The 17,376-nt window shown below is 35.1% G+C and overlaps 1 protein-coding gene across 2 annotated transcripts in view; it reads left to right on the plus strand.

Moving 5' to 3' along the window:
* The window catches only part of LOC136986869 (poly [ADP-ribose] polymerase 2-like), a 92,094-nt gene extending 77,226 nt beyond the window's left edge, over positions 1-14,868 (plus strand). The window contains exons 10-20 of one of the 2 annotated variants that reach the window (XM_067284495.1): positions 1,251-1,586; positions 2,316-2,412; positions 3,114-3,197; positions 4,693-4,777; positions 8,460-8,601; positions 8,677-8,740; positions 11,140-11,271; positions 11,715-12,029; positions 13,534-13,658; positions 13,735-13,889; positions 14,646-14,868. In XM_067284495.1, coding sequence (XP_067140596.1) covers positions 1,251-1,586; positions 2,316-2,412; positions 3,114-3,197; positions 4,693-4,777; positions 8,460-8,601; positions 8,677-8,740; positions 11,140-11,271; positions 11,715-12,029; positions 13,534-13,658; positions 13,735-13,882 — 1,528 coding nt within the window. In that variant the 3' untranslated portion in view covers positions 13,883-13,889; positions 14,646-14,868. Of the gene's footprint in view, positions 1-1,250; positions 1,587-2,315; positions 2,413-3,113; positions 3,198-4,692; positions 4,778-8,459; positions 8,602-8,676; positions 8,741-11,139; positions 11,272-11,714; positions 12,030-13,533; positions 13,659-13,734; positions 14,580-14,645 lie in introns of those variants that run through there. The other variant, XM_067284496.1, reaches the window with a different exon arrangement.
* Positions 14,869-17,376: the final 2,508 nt, after the last annotated feature.

Here is a 17,376-nt window from a genome sequence, read left to right on the forward strand (position 1 = left end):
ATACAGTAATATAAACTCTGAAAAACGTAAAGTTGCCTTTTGTTTGAACACAACACATCATATGCCTTGAAGGTTTCCCGAAGTACTTACGTCACAACTTTCAAGTGAGTATCAAGATGAAAAGGATGTTTCCTTTTGTCCCTTTTGTCCGACATAGACCCTTCCGGCTCAGGCTGACTTATCTACTCTTTCACTGTGTGGTTATAGAAATGTAATAATTGGGTCATACTCAGGTTTATTGTTTGTAACCTCGCGAGTTATTGTCTCGACACTTGTGGTCGCCATTCTTTTGCCACATTTCAGTCACCTTTAATCTCTTGTGAAGTAAACACCTTGAAAATTACATCTAAAAGAAAGTGGTTGTCATCGCGGAGAAGAAATTAGAAGCACTCGGTAGAATCGATAAAGGCAAATCCCGAAGACCATTGCCACAAATTTTGGAGCTAGAACTTCCACAGTGTCAGAATCGTAAAGAAATTGAAGACTTTTGTTACAAAATGATTTCAAAAAACAGCCCAAAAACTCAAAGAATGATGAAGAAGGCAAAATATGAATCGCTCGATGCATTATTCTTACGGTTTGCTGATCGGTAGGACCGTGGTGTTTCAATATCGGGTCTTCTTTTAAAGTAGAACGAACTAAGATTAAATAGCAAGCTACCCAATGAGGGGATTCCTTGTTCATGGCTAGCCTAGGCTGGTTAAACAGATGAAAAACTAGTCGCGGTGTACGTCAACTTGCAGTGCCTGGTGAGAACCTTTCCAGTGTTACTACAGTATCACTGGAACATTTTAAAATGATTAAAGTAATAAATTGTATCGAATAAAATAGAAACACGGAATTGTTTATGAATAATGTAATATATTGGAATAAATTTGCAATAAAAGCTTTAAAACTTTACATGGAACACTTGAGGCTAGTTTATAGAATACCAGTTGAGAATCCATAATAGATCCTCTATATTACATGTTACATTCCTGACGACATTCCTTGTACAGGGATGCCATCTCGGTCCATCTTGTCGAGGAATATCTTTACTTAATCTTAACTAGTTTTAAAGTTCATAAAGAACCTTATATGACTGATTATTTATTTCTACTTTTTTTTTATTTATGTACAGTATTCGGGGATGGCAGTCATTGCCTTTCTAGGCTTTGCCAAATTGTCCAAATTAAATCAATACTTACGACTTAATCAATTATTAAATTACTGTTATTGTTTATTACCAAATTTTAAAATATTCATTACAGATTAAAGACCGAGAAATCTAGTAATTCGAACGCTAAAGAAGAGGGAACTTCGAAGGCCGGTAAATTCGACAACGTAACGATTCCCGTGGACGAAGAATGCCCGCTGGAAAATGTGCACGTTTATTGCGAAGACGGCGAAGTCTTCAACGCCATGTTGAATCAGACAAACGTGCAGAATAATAACAACAAGTACTATTTGCTTCAGTTACTCAAACGCAATTCAAACGAAGAGTATTTTGCATGGTTTCGCTGGGGAAGAGTCGGCAAAAAGGGGCAGTCGTCCCTCCAGTCTTTCGAGTCGGATCTAGACAAAGCTAAAGCGTGTTTCGAAGAAAAGTAAGTTATTATATTGTATTTTACGGTAGATATTCCCATTAACTGGTGCAGCGATGGGGAAGAATGTGCTCAGATAATCATAAGCGTAGATAATAGAATTTACACTTACCATACCGTTTATTAATCTATTTGATACCGTGACTAAAATTTAACTATAAAATTTTCATTAATAGATGATTTTGCTTGCGTCTTAAACTTATCTTTGATATCAAGCATTATTAAAATGAATGATGCTTAATATTAACCTTGCATTTTGGGAATTGGTTAATGATTATTGGCACACGTCTTTGAGGATTCTTTTCTTCGTCTTCAGGCTGTATTTCTCGAAGCAACAACCTGAAGACGAAGATCGGAATCCTCAAAGATAATTATTGATTGATTCTGTACGGATGACGGTAACTCGTAATATCCTTATACAAATTTGTAAGGAATACAATGGCATTGTTTCCTATTTTCCATCGATCACAAAGATCCGAAAGGTATTTTGAAATGCTATTTTATCTGTTATTCGCATCACGTTTGGCTCTCTTCGGATGTACATTGCCGACGTACTTTCTGTAAGATCTTATACTAAATGTAAATTTTAGAATTATCGGTGAAATAAGGAATGCGACTAGTACGTGATGTCTTGTCAAATGTTCTTCTTGCAAGTAAATCGCCATCGTCCTATATAAATATACTATTCAGAAAAATATATTTAAACTGGTATTTACGAACTTTATTTTATAGATTTCTTTCAAAGACAAAGAATAAATGGGAGAATCGGAATGATTTTGTCAAATATTCTGGAAAATACGACTTGCTTCAAATGGATTATAACGAGACGGTAACTAATTTGGATTTTAATATTTCTGATTTATACACAAGATGTTTATCAAAAAACTTTTTTATTGCACCCTGTGCACCCTAGAAAACATCTAAAAACATGTTTTGCACTTGTTCGTAACTTTTTTCGAGCAGTTTTTCCGATCGAATGCCGTCATTCTCGAATGGCGGGAAGATGTCGTTCTAATAGAGCTATCGGGCCCCCTTTCTAAGAAATCTGACCGGTGCACCAGTCGGATAGAAAGGGGGGGGTCTATTGTGTGTGGAGAGTTGAAGTTAACTCAAACAAAAGTACTTGTTGATCTCCTCCTGGACGACGGTCCCAAAACGTTCCATTTTATTTTCTCAAACCTTATTGAAATGTATAAAGAACAAACTAACAAACTTTCTTGTAAAAGTGCGCACTGTTCTTACAAAATGAATTCATCTTAACTATTAAATTGAATTAAAAATATGGATCGTCAATATACGTCGTAGTATTGCTCGTAAAAAGCACAATTTATAACGAAATGACATCTATCAGATGTCAATTCAACATTAATTATATTAAAGAATTGTTTTCGTTCATTTTAAATTAGCCAAAATGCATCTGTTGTTAAGAATCACATAAGTTGTTTAGTTTTATTAAATTAGAAAATATTTATCATATAAATCATTAATAAATTTTGTAATTTACTTTATTAATTTAATGACTTTCTGTAGAATTTGGATTCGAAATCCGAAGTATCAAACGAGAGTAAGAAGATCGACGATGTATCCGAATCGGAATTAAAGAAAGAATTGCAGGTATTTAAACAAATTATGTTTTAATATAGTTTCCATTTATCTTAAAATAATTTGTAGCATTTCTTAAAATGGAAATTATTTTACACAAATTAGACAGTAAAATGCACGTTACGTTTCGATAGCTAGAGCACACAACACACTGGACGGTTTCTTGCCCGGGAGACATCTCCGAGCGACAAAAACCTGTCGTCGTTCAGGGATGTTTGGGCACACCAGGAGAAAAGTTGTCCAATTCGTAGTAGAGTGCCATCTTTGATTTGTACAGAGCAAATATGGGCGCTAGCGATGTGCTTATAATAGGATGCGGAGCAGTTTTATGTACTTTGTTAAAAAGAAAAAGCAGATCGTTACGGGCACAAGATTTGATACAGAATCGGTATTTTCGCGGAGGCTATAATCCTCTACGAGAATTAAGAGCAGCTAATTTTTGCCAGCTGTGCGAAAACACGTTTCTTTGAATAACTCGTCGTGATATTTTTTAATAGTGTGGATGTAAATTGTTATTGGCGAGTTCTGGCAAAATTTCCAGGATGATGGGTCAAAGTTCGTGGAACTCTTCATAGAGCTTTTATGTTTGTTAAGTATCAATGTGCATTGAAACAAATGATTTGTTTATGAAATGTTAACAGAATAACAAAAGCTCAAATATATGCAAATTACAACTCTTTATAATGATTTTACTAAACTGTATGTATATTGAAAGCATTTGGTTGGCGGTCATTGTCAAGTGCCGACCAAACCGTGCATCATTGTCATGTCTTCGTGGCAGGGCCAACAAGAGGGTGGACGATGGGTTAAAATTTTCTGGGCTTGGGAAGTTTATTTACAATAGGTACACACTTGATTGAAAAACAGCTGATGCCGATTTTGAAGCAATTATCCTAGAAGAGGGTCACAAAAGGAACGATTTCACATTCGGAACACAAAATTATACCAAATTGTCTTCTGTTAGTTGCCATTTTACTAAGCCTGTTCAGAATGAATATTTGACTATGGATACTCTGAACTTGGCAGCTAGAACATACCTTATACACCTGCCTTACAAATAATCCTACGGATCTGTCCTTATTTTGGAGGTTATCCAGAATAAGGATAGAGCGACTCTATCAAGTCAGAGTAAAGTCTCTCTATGACATTCCGAGTTACGTTTTCTACTATTTATTTTCTCTAATAGAATGACATTCTGAAATTGAACTTTCTGTACAAATCCAAATTTCAGAATCTTCCATTGCTCGCTTTCATGTCTGCTTTGTTTTTTAAAAAGAAATGTTTGATTATTTTAATATTAATTGCCTGTACGTAATCTTGACACTTTGATGCTGGAAAAAAACGTCATTTATTAATCTTTCGTATTCACTGTAATCACTACATTTTGCACTTTATCATCTAGCAAGAAAGATAAATTATTAGGATGAGAATGATTAAACGTTATGCAATATAAAGTTTCAAACTTTCAATAACAATAATAGCAATAATGGTGTTACTTTCTTTTTAGGATTTAATGAACCTGATTTTTGATCTGAAAGCGATGGAAGAAGTTGTTAAGAAGATGAACTATGATGCTAAGAAGAGTCCTCTTGGTAAAATATTGTTTAACCTGTCCAATGTTGAATATTTTTTCCACCGCGTGTCGCTCCACGTCGAATTTTTTCGGTGTTAAACCTAACGCGATCACACGTTTCAGAAAAATAATAATTGTGGCTATCGTATGGTTCCAAATTATTTTATATTTTGCACACAGAAAATAGACATATAAATAAATGTAAAAACAAAAAACTTTATTTTAGAAATTAATTCTGGTGTGGTAAACTTCAAAGCAAGGTGCAACGCGTAGTGGAACAGAACTGGTAGCGTGATTTCACTTGCTTTCTGCTTGCTGAACAGACTTTATACACTCTGGTTGAATATTTTTTCTTATCTGTTGCTGGTATGTGTCTTGGAAAATGTCGTTTCAATAAACATAACGGATTTTCGTGTGACGGTCGACTGCAGTGGGCTACATGTCTGCTCGTGTGAAACTTTTCCAATACTTCTCTAATAAAAGACATCAAGAAAATCAAGAAATGATATCTGTTTTTTCATATGTTGGCAGTACAAATATAAGAATTATATAGTGCAGTATCCAGCATGCAAAAAAACTCTTTTGTACCATTTCACCATTCTTTTCATGCACAGATAATTGTGTATTACTCCGTCACACAGATCAATTCCACCCGTATTTGATTATATTCTAAAATACAATTCGGCTTCATTATTATGTCTCCTGATCTGTTACGCTTTCCAGAATCTGAGAATTTGTTGTTACTCATCATACTTAGAATTGTCACATCCCTCTTATCTTTCCAACAAAACACGGACAATCAATCTTTTTGACAGGCCATAAATTCGCCTTCCTTCAATTTACGATCAGGAAAATTGCGTGGCATTCCAACTCGATTCTTGTTTACAGTTCCACATACGTATGTTTGTTTTTCCAGAAGCGTTGTGGCTAATGTTGGTGAGGTGAAAAACCTGTTTAAAAAACCTTGTAATTCTTATTGAGCAACGGTTCTAATAAGGTAAGCACAACTTTCTCACCTTGCCCACTTTCAAAATTTCCATATTCTGTCGTCGCTCCTGCGTAAACTATGAAGTCCCAAACATATCTTGTATGTGACTCGCAAATTTCGAAGCTTTTTACTTTGAGACGAGCACGCTTGCTCGGTATATATTGCCGAAATCCCAGTCTGTCTTTCCATAGCATAAGACTTTCATCTACACACAGACATTTTCATCTGGGATGTAAGCGTATTTGAATTTGTGGTGAAAATGGTTGATAACACTGCATAATTTATGCAATTTATCATCACCACCGGATGCTTGATTATTGTCTGTAAAATGCAAACATGACAATAAAAGCAGAAAGTGGTTGCAAGACATTGCACTCGAAAAAATGATGTGAAGAGAAGATCTTCCTTTGTAAAGTACGTACTTAGGCACGGTTTTCTAATAATACTTATGACTGTAATAAGTGCTATGAATTGTCTAATTTCTGGATTTGTTGTTGGTTTCCAGTTTTTCGTACGACTATTTTTTTGTAAATTGTCACATTTTATTAAACTACCACTATACCTGTTCGTTTCTTCTACAATCTTGTCCACAAGTTCATCATCGAAAAATACACTAAAGCAGTCGAATGGTGTAGCATCCTATGTAAATTACACTTTATTTTTGCTTGTCTTTTAAAACTGTTGACACGAGGTTGTGTAAAGTTAGAACGATTCCATCACTACTAAAACGCAGACGTTTCGCACTGTTATTTCCACGAGCTCAACCATGTGATCAGCTTCTGTATCCACTAGTAGTTGGTATTTCATGATCAACATCACTACTACCATCACTCACAGTTTCATTTTCTACGTATTCGTCGTTGCTGTCTGATAGTTCAGACTCATCCAAACCTAAGTTAAATAAATATTCAATCATTTGGGACTTATTCAGAGTGCTATTTCTCCCAGCCATTGCAGATGTTGAAACAGTCGCTAATGGTCTACTCTTCTTTGTGATTTCTTTTAAACAACTATTCCTAGAATTGTAATATACTGCTGTGCGAAAACTAGATAACACAACAAATCTTTTGATACTAGTCACTAATTTTGGATTTCCGTACAAGTAGCGACGTTTGATGTTAAAGAAACGTTCCTAAACAGAAACGATGTATATCAGGTCTGACACCGCGGGTCAGAGGTCACAACCCCGATATATGTCGGGAATGACACGGGACAGGTTAAAAGTATATTTTTTAAAGTTTTTTAATGACAGAAAATAATATAAAATATCAAAACACAACTGTCTGATAATGCCAATTATCTATTATGTTGAAAGATTTTGTAGTCAGTTAGAAAATAGAAGACAGAGAGCTTGTGTTGTGATAAATACAAAGGAAATAAACATTGCACTGCTTAGCAGATATTCCATGATCTGATATTTTCAAAATATAGTACTTCCATTTTAAAATAAACAAATTAAGCCCATTGTTTCCGAAACTTGTTACGTCGGGGTCTGTAAAATCCAAGGTATAACAGCGTAGCCATGATTTTACTGTATAAGAAAGTGGTATAAGTTTATATTCTAAAGTCACTAAACTCGCTTTCCAAACACAATTTCTCTTAAAAAAGAATTAGAAAATAAATTACTGTATTTTCCAGCGTATTAGATGACCCCCAACTTTTGAGAAGATTTTCCTGGGTTAAAAAGTCGTCTTATACGCCGGAAAATACGGTAATTGGTATTCTTAATTTGAAAACAGACTACAGTCGTACTTTGGTTAACAAATCCTCTAGAAATGAAGCTCTTCGTAACAAAATTCATGCCGGTTTGCAGAGGAAGGGGAGCTGTGAATAAAACGCAATTGGAGACAGTATTTTATAAAAATATTTTTGTGGCAGCAAAGACCCATTGCACACCAGATTTCACAGTACCCAGAGACTCTTTGTATCTCTTTCCCCCTGCAGTGCAAGCCGTGCGGGCCGCGGTTCGGGTCCTCGGATTCCGAGTCGTTTGGCGTGTACGTCGAGGAGCATCGGAGAAAACCAGGGCGCTTGATGACAAGGCCATTTTGAGGAGCAAGTAATAACTGTAGAGGACATCAAATTGAATGTGACAGCCAAATTCCCAAATATTCTGAAGAAAACCTTCCAGCAATGGTGGGATTGGTGGGGCAAATGTGTATGTGCATGTGCTGAAGGTCCTACTTGAAGGTGATTAGGTAAGTGTTTCCATGTGGCTTACCATTACACTGCTGTACCACAGTTTCCAGGAATATTCTGGCTGCCTGTTTAACTTAAAATTGCAAAAAAAATGCACAACTGAGAAACATAGACGGGATTATATATTTTGAGAAATGTTTTCTCTCTAAGCAGAGGAACACATCTACGTAATTCCTATGGTATTCCTGCTTCCAGTGAGGTATTTTATAATGCAGCTCCCTCGTTAACCAAGTTATTACCATATTCGCAATTGTAGCTGTAAAATATTTAGAATTTCTTTGACCTTATAATTAGTGTCTAACTATTTAGAAGATGAATTGTCTCAAACCAACAGCTTGTGCCTGTATTAAATAATCAAGTCTATTTACATGTTTGTAAGCAGATTTATATTACTAAATACTCCAAGCTTTGTTAATTGGTTAATTAAACAACTAATTGACTGCATAATTGACAATTTAGCTTATTAAGATATCAACTAATTAATACTAATTCAAGAATACTGTGCTTATTACAGGAAAATTAACAAAAGAACAAATAAGTTCCGGTTTTCTTGCACTGAAAAGGATCGAAAGCTGCATTAACAGCAATAACATCAATGGTTCCGAACTCGTCGAAGCCTGTAATGACTTCTATACCAAAATACCTCACGACTTCGGGTAAATTAGTTTTAAATATTCGTCATTATTTCATAATCTGTTATATATTCTTACAAAAGATATTTTAATATACAGTATGAAGAGACCACCTCTCATTAAAACAGTTATTCAATTAAAAGAGGAATTAGAACTTATAGAAGTAAGTAATTAAAATTACTATTATGTAATATTTAATAACGCAACTAGTATCGTCGCGCTTAGATTGTTAAAGAGTAGACAAAACCACTGGTAGTTGGTCGTGGGTTTGCACCCGACCGACAGGCCGGCCTCTCGGAGTTTTCTAGATTTCCTTCGTGTCTAACGCATAAGTGGTAGCTGGTTTCCCATTAAAAATTTTTGGGAGACACCCTTCCTTAGCATGTTGTTCAAGTCTTGTTTTGCTTTAATTCTTTAAGCTCCAAAAATTTCTTTCTCCACACCTAGAGATGAAATTGTTTTTATCCTTTGTGCTATGAGGGGAATTTGTGTGGCAAAACCAGTTGAACAATTTTTCCTTTGGTCGATTTTGTCTGTAACAGATTAAGGCAATTTTGACTAAACTTGCATTTAGAAAGTTAATTTGTCAATCCAATCCATTACTTTACTAAGAATACAGCTGACCCTTGATAATCCGACATGCTCGGTAGTCCGATGCACCTCCCGTCGAGGTCACCGTAGTTTCCGTCCCATTATGTGTCTGCTTGCACATAAGGACGTCGCGGCGTGAATCTCCCCACCCAATTCTTACACGACGACACACATTTCTTGTGTTTTCCGTGAGCAGTTCTGTACGTACTGTATTATTTATACCTATACGTACTGTATGTATATTTATTGGCTCCCATATTTCTTTTAATAAACATGTTTTAGTTAACCGAAATGGGTGTTTCATTTCCATATTAATCTAAGTCACATTTTACTCCTAAAATGGAATATTGTAGGCTACTGCTAGCAAAACAATGCCAAATATGTAATCACTTTCGGTAATCCGACACCCCTTTGGTCCCATACCCGTCGGATTATCAAGGGTGAGCTGTATATTAATTCACGAGTAATGATGCTAATTTAGGTTATTTACTTTCCTTTCTTTTAGCAATAAATATATCCCTTAATAATTTTCTGATAGAAATAAAGTTATTTAAAACTGAATTATCGTTTTGTTTAAATAATTTTTGGCAGGCGCTCAATTTCTTACCCAAAAAATCTAGGACTGGGCTCATTTTGGATTGGCAGGATGTTATGCAGATTAACTGCAATCGAGATTCTGCGCTATTGATAATGATAGACTTTTTTTCCTGCTTTTTGTTGTTTCTTGCCGTCTCTTCAGTCCTCAAAGCAACAAAATCAGAAAATAAAGAAGTATTGGCAATAAACAGACACACATCTCACTGGTAGGGCTCCAAACACGACTGATGAAATGCACTTGTGAAGTGTGTTGGGACACATTTGGTAAAAACAGAATATTTATTTTTATTAAACTTGTCATTATACTCTGATATTTCTTTTACTAAATGCCGGTGAAAAAAGTTGGCTTGTAAACCCAAAGCAGGATAAAGGACTTGCTTCCTTTTCTTCCTACCTTAAATTCAGCAGCGTTTCCTTGCATTCCACTCTGTCGCTTCCTTAGACATATTGTCATACATTTATCACTAATTTTCACGCCAAATATTGTATAAATGATACAAAGAATACACTGAGTTCAGCGTTATATACACATTTCCTTGTCGCAAGTACTTTCGATGAATCTTATTGTCGTCGTCGTCAGGCAAGTACATAAATTTGCGTTTTTGAACTTTTGTTTTGTGTTCTTAACGGCTTTGGCAAAACTTTATGCGTTCTATTCTATATTGGATTAGTTCTATTTAAAGTTTTTTCAGCAAATTTATGTACTCGCCCGACGACGACGACAATAAGGTTTGTCGAAAGTACTTGCGACAAGCAAATGTGTATATAACGCTGAACTCGGTGTATTCTTCGTATCGTTTGTTATACATTCTTTTGTCTTCTGAAATATCTGATTATTCTATTGCATTTTTTTTCAATAATCATCGTCTTCATTTTTATTGTGGAAATTGTCTATAAGTAAAAAATCTTCGTAATTTGGCACGTTCATTTTCTGCATAGATCTTACCTGGGATTTCCACATTTAGTAAAACAATTTGGAATCATTTTTGCCACTTACTCCTCACAACTGTCAGCAATTAATTATATCACTGGCAGCGTCGAAATCCTTGCACTAACTTCAGTAGCTTTAGAGGACAATGTCGGAAGATTTTTCTCGATGGCTTCGAGTTTATGGTTAACCGACTCCTGCATATCCGGTCTTGAACGTTTCGACGATTCCAGCATTCATAGGCTGTATTGAAAACATGGTGCGTACGTGTAAAAATTCAGTTTGATTCTTCAGTTACTTTGTGTAATACAATACAGTTAATTGCCGATAGCTGGATAGGTACCTTAATTTTGAAAGAATTAAAAAAATTATTATTGAAACTATTATAAAATTTTTATGTAATTAATTGTATTTCAGTATTTTTAACCTATTTCTTTTATATTTAGACATTAGAAGGAATTGAAATTGCACTTAATATGATGAACGAGAAAGTAATTAAATTAAATCCGATCGATTATCATTACAAAATGCTAGACTGTGAATTAGAACCATTGGAACACTCCGATAAAGAATTTGAGGTAAGCGTGTAAAAGTTATTGTTAAAAATTACAGTAAAATTGTAATTGTTTAGTGTTATAAACCAGCTTGATTACCAAATTATCTCAGCATTTATAACAGTGATTTGTAATATGCCAAACTCGCTCATTTCTTAAAATTGTTAATGGCCCACCGATGGTCGAGTGGCTAAAACTGTTGAATGTTGATGGTTGGCTGTTGGTCCGTATTGGTTCCGGGGGACTTTTTATGAAAAAAGATCTCCTTTCTATGAAAAAGAATCTCCCCTAGCAGGTCATTCACATATTGCATTGATGTATCCCAATAAACTGAATCAAACTTTGAAATTGTTAGCCTATTAACACGATAATTAATTACCTAAACTCTAATTATATTTAAAAATGAATGTAAAAAATATTTTAATGTATATGAAAATACACATTTATACTACTTTTTTTGTTTTCAGATGGTAGAGTTGTATGTTCAAAATACACACGGCGAAACACACAGGAGCTATTCTCTGTCGGTGACAGATGTCTTTAAATGCAGTAAAAGCGGAGAAGATAAAAATTTTCGTGATTACGGGAATAAGATGCTCCTGTGGCACGGTTCCAGACTTTCCAATTGGCCGGGCATACTAAAACAGGGTTTGAGAATCGCTCCACCGGAAGCTCCGGTGACCGGTTACATGTTTGGCAAGGGCGTTTATTTCGCAGACATGTGTAGCAAGAGTGCAAATTACTGCCACGCCATCGACGAAGGTCTTCTGCTGTTGTGTGAAGTAAGTAAAAATAAATTTGTGTGTAATTAATTTAATGGCTTGATACCATTTGAACAAACACATCAATGTCTAAAGCCACACCGATTGCCGTATAAGAGCTATTTTTTGGCGATTATAATTTTAATTACTAATTAATTTGATGTAGAGGGAGGAATTAGACACCATCTTGTATTAAATTTAATAAGTATAATTTAATTAAGTAATTTTAGAAAATTCTGGAAGGAAAGAATCGGCCCAGAGAGGGACTCGAACCCGCAACTCCTGCTTGCTGCGCAGAGGTGTTTTATTGTATAATTCATCTTAGTTACAACTGCATTTCAATTAAAACTTCTAATACCTTTTTGAGTACTATGTGTTTGTCTGTCCAAGAAACAAATTGTTCCGTGTTACATTCTCCTATCTTTGTTTATGGAGTGCGTGGAGCACAGTTCACATCAGATACATGTTAACTTGGTTAATCGGGAGTCTCGGTAATTGCCAAAACAGCAACAAAGACAAGAGATATTTTATATTAATATCTCACAATATAATCTTATTTACTTGCCAGTAGTTTATAGAAACTTGAAAGCAGTTAGAAGTAATGTTTTTGGGAAGGTTGACCCAAATGGCAAGTATGTATTGTGAATAAGTGCCTTTGGTTTACATTCCATACGCTAACTCTTATTGTATTTTTCGGCAATGATGCCATGCCTGCAGAATGTCGGAGAATGGCGATCAAAGTACTTAGTTGGAAAATTCTGGATCACTCAGCCTACAGTCTGGGTTCCGACACCCTTCAATTACTACCCATTAGGCCCTTTGAAGGAAAGAGATTTACCCGGAATGCCGGTGCAAGAGGTTCCGACATCAATATATTCTGCAGGCAGAATATTGTTTTCTGAAACAAGAGAAGTGTCATCGTGTGGAGGAGGCATCTAGAGAAAGAAACATAAATTTGTACTACAAAATGAGTATAGTTTCATTGTCATTGCCAAAATTACAAACCACCCTTGTATCAGACTTTCGTGTCAAGATGGTCAATTTATCCTTGATAGGAGTTAACATTTTTGCACTCTTGTAGCTCAGTGCAGTGTTTGTCTGCTGTGCATTCCAAACCCTATTCCTACAAGTACAATTACCTGTATTTCGTTTATTTACTTGTTTAATTTAGACTCAATGGAATTTTTTATTTTAATGGCAGGCAGATCGAATTGTGTACTCGATTCTCTATGTTCCATTACTAAAATATTCATTTCCTTCGGAAAAACTGTTTCCTGGGGTAGAAATATTTGAACGCTCGATCATTCATTTAGAGATGCATTCAACTTATCATGCGAGTCAATTTTCGCGGCGAGAGTTCTAGAAAAATAATGCTTCGCATCAGAAGGGTTATACGGTTAAAATAAGTTTGGAATCTCTGTGCTAATTATATCATTTACTTTCATTAAAACTGTTTATTAAGACATTTACAAAATGCAAAGGATAGACTTCATTCTATTCTACTAACTTTTTTTTTTATTATTAGGTCTCCCTTGGAAACCAGAATAAGTTAAAGGACTCAAACTACTATGCAAATAACTTGCCAGAGGGTAAACATAGTGTTATGGGAATGGGAAAAACAATACCTAATCCAGAAGAGGATATTATGCTGTAAGAATTAATTAAGTTATTTTGAATGTAATTTTTATGAAATAATGTAATTTAATTTTGAAATATAATTTTTTAGACCCGGCGACGTAAAAGTGACATTAGGAAAACCCATCCAGGCAAAGGGCAGATCGTATTCTCTCTTGTACAACGAATACATCGTGTACGACGTCCATCAGATTAAGATGCGGTATCTAGTTCGGGCAAAGTTTAATTACGGAAAATAATTAACAGGTATCCTACATTTAAAGAGAAAAATTACAAATTTGTTTTTTCATTATGTATAAATTTAATGTAAATGACGAGCATAATAGGCTGTATATTATACAGTGTACAACTCCAGAAAATAAATTGTTATATCTCATTTTGAAATACGGGACGAAGGTATTTACCCCATCGAAACTCGATAGTGTCGACCGTATATAGAGAGGAGACATCAATTATAAAAACGCATACCGTGTTACCGTCTCTTCCACGGTACGTGGGAGTAACGCGATTGCCAGATCGCCAGAACAACAAAAGTATCGATCCGTTGCTCCGGAAACCTGGATTTCGCTCGGGAATTTTACCTCGACTGTCCGTCCGGGATACGTCGGGCCATAACCAGTTTTCGATAAGACGTGTTACGGGTGCAACTATGAATTATTTTATTTGTAAAAATGAAATTTAAAACGTTTCCCCGACAGCCCAGATAGTTATTTAAATGTAAGCTCACCATATGGATGGACAGAATTGCATCGGCATGCACCCACTTGGATGGTAGCGACAGATTGAGTGGATGGGCTAAAATATTTGGCAAGGTGTCTCGGTACAGATAATGTCTAAAACACCTTGTACCAAGCTGACTATTATATAATTTATGGCATTGTTGCCTATAATTCTTTGTAGTTTTGCATCGGAAGTATTAAAATATTCTGACGGAAATTTGAATTTGCACAAATAATTGTATCCCTTAATTGAAATTTATCATTTTTTTTTTTTTTTTTGTAGAGAGTGGTGTTTCAGGATTTCAACAGCTGGGCATCCAGGTTAACAACCCTGATTTCGTCATACTGGTAGAAATGTTGCCTCCTTGAGTATGCAAGGAGGATTTTTTCCATCTGCTCCAGGCTCACCTTAAACGGCAGCAAACCTACATCATATTATGAATTTTACTGTTTGTAAATATGATCTAACAACAAATTTATATATAAATAACTCAAAAAATTCTCTTGGCTTTTCTTTCGCGACAAATTTAGTTTAAATGGTTTAAAATGCCCACCATTAGCACAAATACACGTGCAACATCTCACCAACTGATCTGCAAAATTTTTCTTATTTTCTGTTATACTATTGTCTGTATTTTCTCCGATGTTTTTAACTACAAATACGATTTTTCAAATATCCCTCCACAAAAAAAATGAATATTTTCCAAGGTTACCAGGTCTCAAGATATCATATTTACTTGCATATAAGATGATCTCGCATATAGGACGAGGTGGGACTTTAATGATCAAAATAAAATATTAATACAATTCTAATTTTATTTCGTTTAACACGAATAAAATAAATATCAAATGCATGTAAATGCACACATTGTCCCGCAAAAATTACGGGAATTTTAAACTTTAAGGAAAAAAATCTTGTAAAATCAATAACGTAACTTGTTCGCGTAAAGCCGGACAGTCGGAAACCTTTTTTGCCAATTCTTAACGGTCGAATCCGCTCTCCATCTGTTACACTTACAAGTTTCTCCAAATTCTGATTTCCAAATAATCATCTGTTTTCACGTGGGATTGGATTAAAACTTACATTGGGCTCCTGTGTGATTTTGGAATTTCAATTCAAAAGCTTTGCTTTTCCTATTGCTATTCATTGATCGGTTTGATTGATCGTGTTCAGTTAACGACAACATTGAATAGAAATTATACCGCCATCTTAGCCGAAAGACCAAGAAACGACGACATCTAATGATCCCTCCGAACGTTGTCGGAGATCTACGGCTTGTGTTTTTATCGGACTGCCGAGGTACTTGAATCTGGAACGAAAAAGTAAAACTTTTAAATTCTAAAGTTCTTAGATTCATTGAAAACTGAAGGGAATAACTAAATTATAATTTAATTGCTATGCAAACCTGCAAATATTCTCAGAAAAGCACATACAGGATCCATTGAGTCAATAAGATTACATAATCAACACATACTAAACGTGAATATTACACATTCTAGTGCGGGGGTAAAATCAATCCTGTGTTGTAATAGACATAAAGAAAGCTACAGTGTCAATAATAAAGGAAACATTTACAGATTACACAGACAATTTAAAAGAAACTTTGGAAGGATACCCCCGAAAACATTTGAAATTACGATGAGACTAACCTAACCGACGACACAGGATCCAAGAGTTATAACTACGCAAAGTATCCAGTATGTAGAAAATGTCCGCAATGCCTCCAAGGCAAGCACGTCAATCGTGATTAAGTTATGTGATTTTTCACTTTTATATTGTTAATAAATCACTGCACGTATTTCAAGTAGTCTGCTTTTGTGAGTATGGTTTAAAGTATTATTTCCAAGTGAAAAACATTGCTCAATGTCCAATAGTGCCTTTTTATCATGTAATATTTAGTGGCGTAAAGTATCCTCCTCCCACGAGAGTAATTTGCACCATAATTTTGATTAGTAAAAAAAAAATAAAGTAAGAAAGCTGCAATACTTAGATTTGGTTAGATGTTTCAGTAGACATTTCAGAGTACATGCGTAATAGAACACATTTGGAATTACAAAGGCTCCTGAAGAAAAAATCAGAATTGGTACAAAGTATCCCCACATTACAGTACATTTACATATGTATGTAATACTTACTTATGGAGAATGCATAGCTCATCATCACTTCTTTCATTTCTCTCTCTAGAAGAATCAGTATTATTCAGTAGAATCTACTTACTGTAATCAGGAATTACCTGACAGACATTTTGGGTCATAATTCTGACAAGTCAAAATGCCATAAAACTTTGTATTCTGTCAGCCACATGTTGAAGTGGAGAGCATAAAATGATAGCATTTCCTAGTCGCGTAAGTAATGTTTATCTGTTGTATCGAGAGCCAGTAATTTTAATTGCCGGCATTCTTTACTTTGATTATACGCTAGTCATTTTAAAGATGGCATGACAGGAAATAGCCATTGAACACTAAATAAATTAGTATTAATTTTAAAACTTTGTAACTTGTCTTAAATATCGGTTAATAAAAGTCAGCACTTTTAGTGATTATGGTTTTATAAATGTTATCCTTGTAGAGGAGTCACAATGAGGGGTGTCTTGTGTAAAATTGACCCCACTCACCCTACAAATGAAATTAGGCAACAGACATTCCTTAGAAACATCATTTAAACACACCGAAGATGCCAAAAGTGGCATCGTCGCACATCTACGCACCTTTGCATATGCATAATCACTTCAAAACTTGAAGTGATAGTGACAGAAGTGCATACTTAAAGTACATATTCTGTCAAAAGTGACAGAATGTGTACTTTAAGTGAATCGAGGATTTCCCAAACTGACTCTTGGGTCACTAGCAACCAATCTAACCGGAGAGGTACAATAATTCGCTAAAGGCCATACAATTGGCGAACGAAACTTTATTAAATATATAGTTACAATAGTCTGGGTAGTTTGGGACACTACTACCCTTAAGCCAAAGTATGTGTACTTGACCATACTGTATAAAATTACACTGGGTAG

Source organism: Centruroides vittatus, unplaced genomic scaffold (genome assembly GCF_030686945.1).
Source record: "Centruroides vittatus isolate TY-2023 unplaced genomic scaffold, ASM3068694v2 scaffold_1209, whole genome shotgun sequence".
NCBI classification, from domain to species: domain Eukaryota; kingdom Metazoa; phylum Arthropoda; class Arachnida; order Scorpiones; family Buthidae; genus Centruroides; species Centruroides vittatus.